We start from the raw sequence: 3,587 nt of genomic DNA on the forward strand, positions 1-3,587 counted from the left end.
AATGGTTCATGCGGGGTTCAGATAGAGGTTTGGATTATGGAAACGTGCACTACGGACAGCACTATGCAGATGTGCATTAAAAACGCTGCTCACATGTTTTCGACCTTAAAGAAGAGCCAACAGCTGCTGCAAAGGAAGAAAAGTGAAACTTGAATCTGGATTCTTTTTGTATAGCCTTCAGATGATTTTATTTTGAAATTTTCAATATTTTTTTAAAGACCAATTTAAAAAAAAAGCCAAAGGCAGCAACTTCCAGCTGGTGGCTAATCTCAGTGTGGAGGGGTGGGGGTGAAAGCGGGCGGCGGTCATGCTGAGGCAGCGAGGAGCTAAAAGCCACTTACTAGTCTCCTGAACTCGGGCCACAAAGCCCATGAGGGGCAGCTGAGGGGTGATCTGCATGGAGGGGGGAGGGGGCGCGTGTGGGCCGGCTATCACCGCACGGCGTCAGAGCACAGACAGAAGCGCCACGAGGAGAACGGCGGGAACAAATAAAATGGTTTAAAGAAGAGAAGGACAGATGTCGGACGAGAGGAGAAAGAAAAAGAGAGTTAAAAGAACAATAATCCAGACATCAGGATGATTTAAGGTCATAGAAATAAATCATTATGATTACTTTTATGTCAGTTTGACTTTTATAATTTGGTCAGAACAAAAAAGAAATCATAAAAATAAAAGCTTGAAAAATTGTAAAGAAAAGACAGCAGATGGCGCTAGCGAAGTGAAGTTCAATTATGAAAAATAAAAAGATTAGAAAGAACCTGGATGTTTTACAAGCTGATTAAAACAATTTATTATTTTTTAATTGAAAAAAATAGGCATTTGTCTGGAGTTTAAGAAATAAAAACAAGCCTAATATAAGTTAAGTTAGTTTTATTTATTTATTTATATCTGGAATCTCTTTTTTTCCAGATTTAATCAATAAACGTAATAAACATTTATCATTAAATGGACTTTTATTTTGAAAATATTATTGCTATTTAGGGGTTGTTTTTACTGCACAGGCTCAGATGTACCTTGGTTCTGGGTGTAGTGGGGCCCCCCGTTGAGCTGGGTGGGGTTGTGGGCCGGGTTGGGTTGCCCGGTGACGGAGGACGGCCGGCGGTACGGCAGGGAACCCCCCACCTGCTGGTTCTGGGGCTGCTGGAGCGGGCGGTTCATGCTGTAGAACTGAGGAGCGCCTGCGAGGAGAGGACAGCAGGGGGCAGCAGAGAGTCACCAGACTGAAGCTGCAGCATCACATGTTCATGAGGTGAAACAAAACGCAGCAAAAAAAAAACTTCACAGAAAAGAAAAGGACGACGTCACGGATCATGCTTCTGGACAGGAGGAAGCAGCAGATCGAGGAAGATGATGATACGCTGACGGAGATGAAGATCGGGAAGGTGAACTCTGATGAAGGTGGTGCAGAAATGCTTAAAGACAAATAAACTGCCTTAAAAACTACTTTATTCCACATGTCAAACTTCGTTTAAAACCAATCCATCTGACTCCAATCAATCCATAGTTTATTCAGATTCAGGGGCACACTCAACCCTTAGATCTTTATTTTACTGCAGATTTTTAATTTGTTGAATCTAAACTTGAACTTAAAAAAAACAATAAATAACAGCTAGATTACAAACTACAACTAACTACAAGATTACAGATTACATATTCTCCAAAAACCTTTGGATTTAGGTAGTTTGTAACCTAAATATAGATCAAAAATGTAGTTTGGGATCTGGTTGTTTGTAATCTGATTACATCTCACATTATATGCAACAAAGAAATTAAATTGTCTTGTAATGTGATCACAGATTGCACATGAAACTATGGATTTGGGTAAGGGTTTAGGTAGTTTGTAATTTGAATACATGTGTTATTAAGCATTTCAGAATTTTGTAATCTGATCAAAGACTACACACGCAATTATGGATTTAGGATGAGTGTAATCTGAATACATTTCATATAATGCCCAAACACCTATGGATCTCATTAGTTTGTACTCTGATAACACATTTTATGTGACTGTATTTTGGCAGTTTGTAATCTGATCAAAGACTTCACGTGATAATAGATACAATCCAATTACAGATTACATGTGTGACTAGGAAATAAGTCTGATTAATTAGTCTGGTTACAGATTACATATGTGACTATGATTTAGGTAGAATGTAATCTGATTACAAATTATACACGGTCCAAATATCTATTAATCTCATTAGTTTGTAATATAATTAAAAAATTATGTGACTTTATTTTGGCAGTTTGTAATCTGATTATGTATTACACAATATATATATGTGAATGAGGATTTCAGAAGTTTGTAATCTGATCAAATACTTCATGGTTATGGATGTAGGTGTAATCTGATTACAGAATACATACTGTATGTGGCACCGAATTTATGTAGTACGTAATCTGTAATCAGATTACATATATGAAAGAGGATTTCAGAAGTTTGTAAACTGATCAAAGACTGCACATGTGATATGTATTTAATTAGTTTTTAATCTGATTACACATCATATACTGACCTAATACCTGTTGATTTCAATCATTTGCTAAATGATAACGACTATAGATGTTATTATGGATGTTGAGAGCATGTAATCTGATTACAGATTACATTTGCTACTATTAAATTAGTCTGATTAGATAATACATACGTGACAGATGATTCAGGTAGTATGTAAACGGATTGCATATTATATACTTCACAAATACCTAGTGATTCCAGTAGTTTGTAATATGATTTTAGATGATATTTGATTTTCTATTTTGGCGGTTTGTAATCTGATTACAAAATACATCATAGGGATGTAAATGAGAATTTCAGAAGATTTTACTCCGATCAAAGACTTCACATGTGATTATGGATGTAGCTGTAATCTGATTAAAGACTACATATGTGACTAAGAAATTAGTCTGATTACAGATTACATTTATGAAGGAGGATTTTAGAAGTTTGTAGCCTCAACATAAACTACACGGGATATGGATTAAGAAAGCATGTAATCAGATTAACATGTAATGGAGAATTTCGGTAGTTTGTAATCACATTACATAGTAGACATTTGAAAGAGGATTCAAGTAGTATGTAATCGGATTACATATTACATATTTCACTGAAAATTTGGTAAATTTATTCATCAGATTATTTGTGTGACCAAGCCTCAACTTTATAGTGACGTACTTTGACATAAGTGCAGGAAAGAAAAAGGGATGTTTCTCAACACCAATAAGATTAAATTAAAGATTTAATTAATTTAGTAATTCCACCTTAAAAACTACTTTTTATTGATGAGTTAAATGAAAAGCTGGAGATGTTAATGGAGGTCTGATTATAACATTTGCATTACTGGTCCAAAATAACAGTTCGGTCGTTTGTTTACTTCCTATAAGCTGCATGTTTGTTTGTTTGTTTGTTGTATTGCACTTATTTAAAGAACAAACCACATTTCTTCATCTGAGAGAGGATGATGATGAGAGCGAAAACACAAAGCAGGTGGGGGCAGGTGTCTCGGGATGGAGGGGGTGGGCTTCTCCCACTCACCTTGTGCCGGGTTGCCATAAGGAGCGGGACCAGAACCAGGGGGGGCTGTGTT

The 3,587-nt window shown here is 36.4% G+C and overlaps 2 protein-coding genes across 2 annotated transcripts in view; one reads left to right on the forward strand and one right to left on the reverse strand.

The window, feature by feature from the left end:
* The window catches only part of si:dkey-246g23.2 (solute carrier family 66 member 2), a 271,509-nt gene that overhangs the window by 53,208 nt on the left and 214,714 nt on the right, over window positions 1–3,587 (forward strand). The window lies entirely within an intron of this gene.
* The window catches only part of abi2b (abl-interactor 2b), a gene marked incomplete in the record, with an annotated part of 16,646 nt that overhangs the window by 3,226 nt on the left and 9,833 nt on the right, over window positions 1–3,587 (reverse strand). Inside the window, 1 exon segment of the mRNA XM_024281676.2 lies at window positions 1,014–1,178. Coding sequence (XP_024137444.1) covers window positions 1,014–1,178 — 165 coding nt within the window.

The sequence above is a fragment of the Oryzias melastigma genome, linkage group LG6 (assembly GCF_002922805.2).
Source record: "Oryzias melastigma strain HK-1 linkage group LG6, ASM292280v2, whole genome shotgun sequence".
Lineage (NCBI taxonomy): Eukaryota > Metazoa > Chordata > Actinopteri > Beloniformes > Adrianichthyidae > Oryzias > Oryzias melastigma.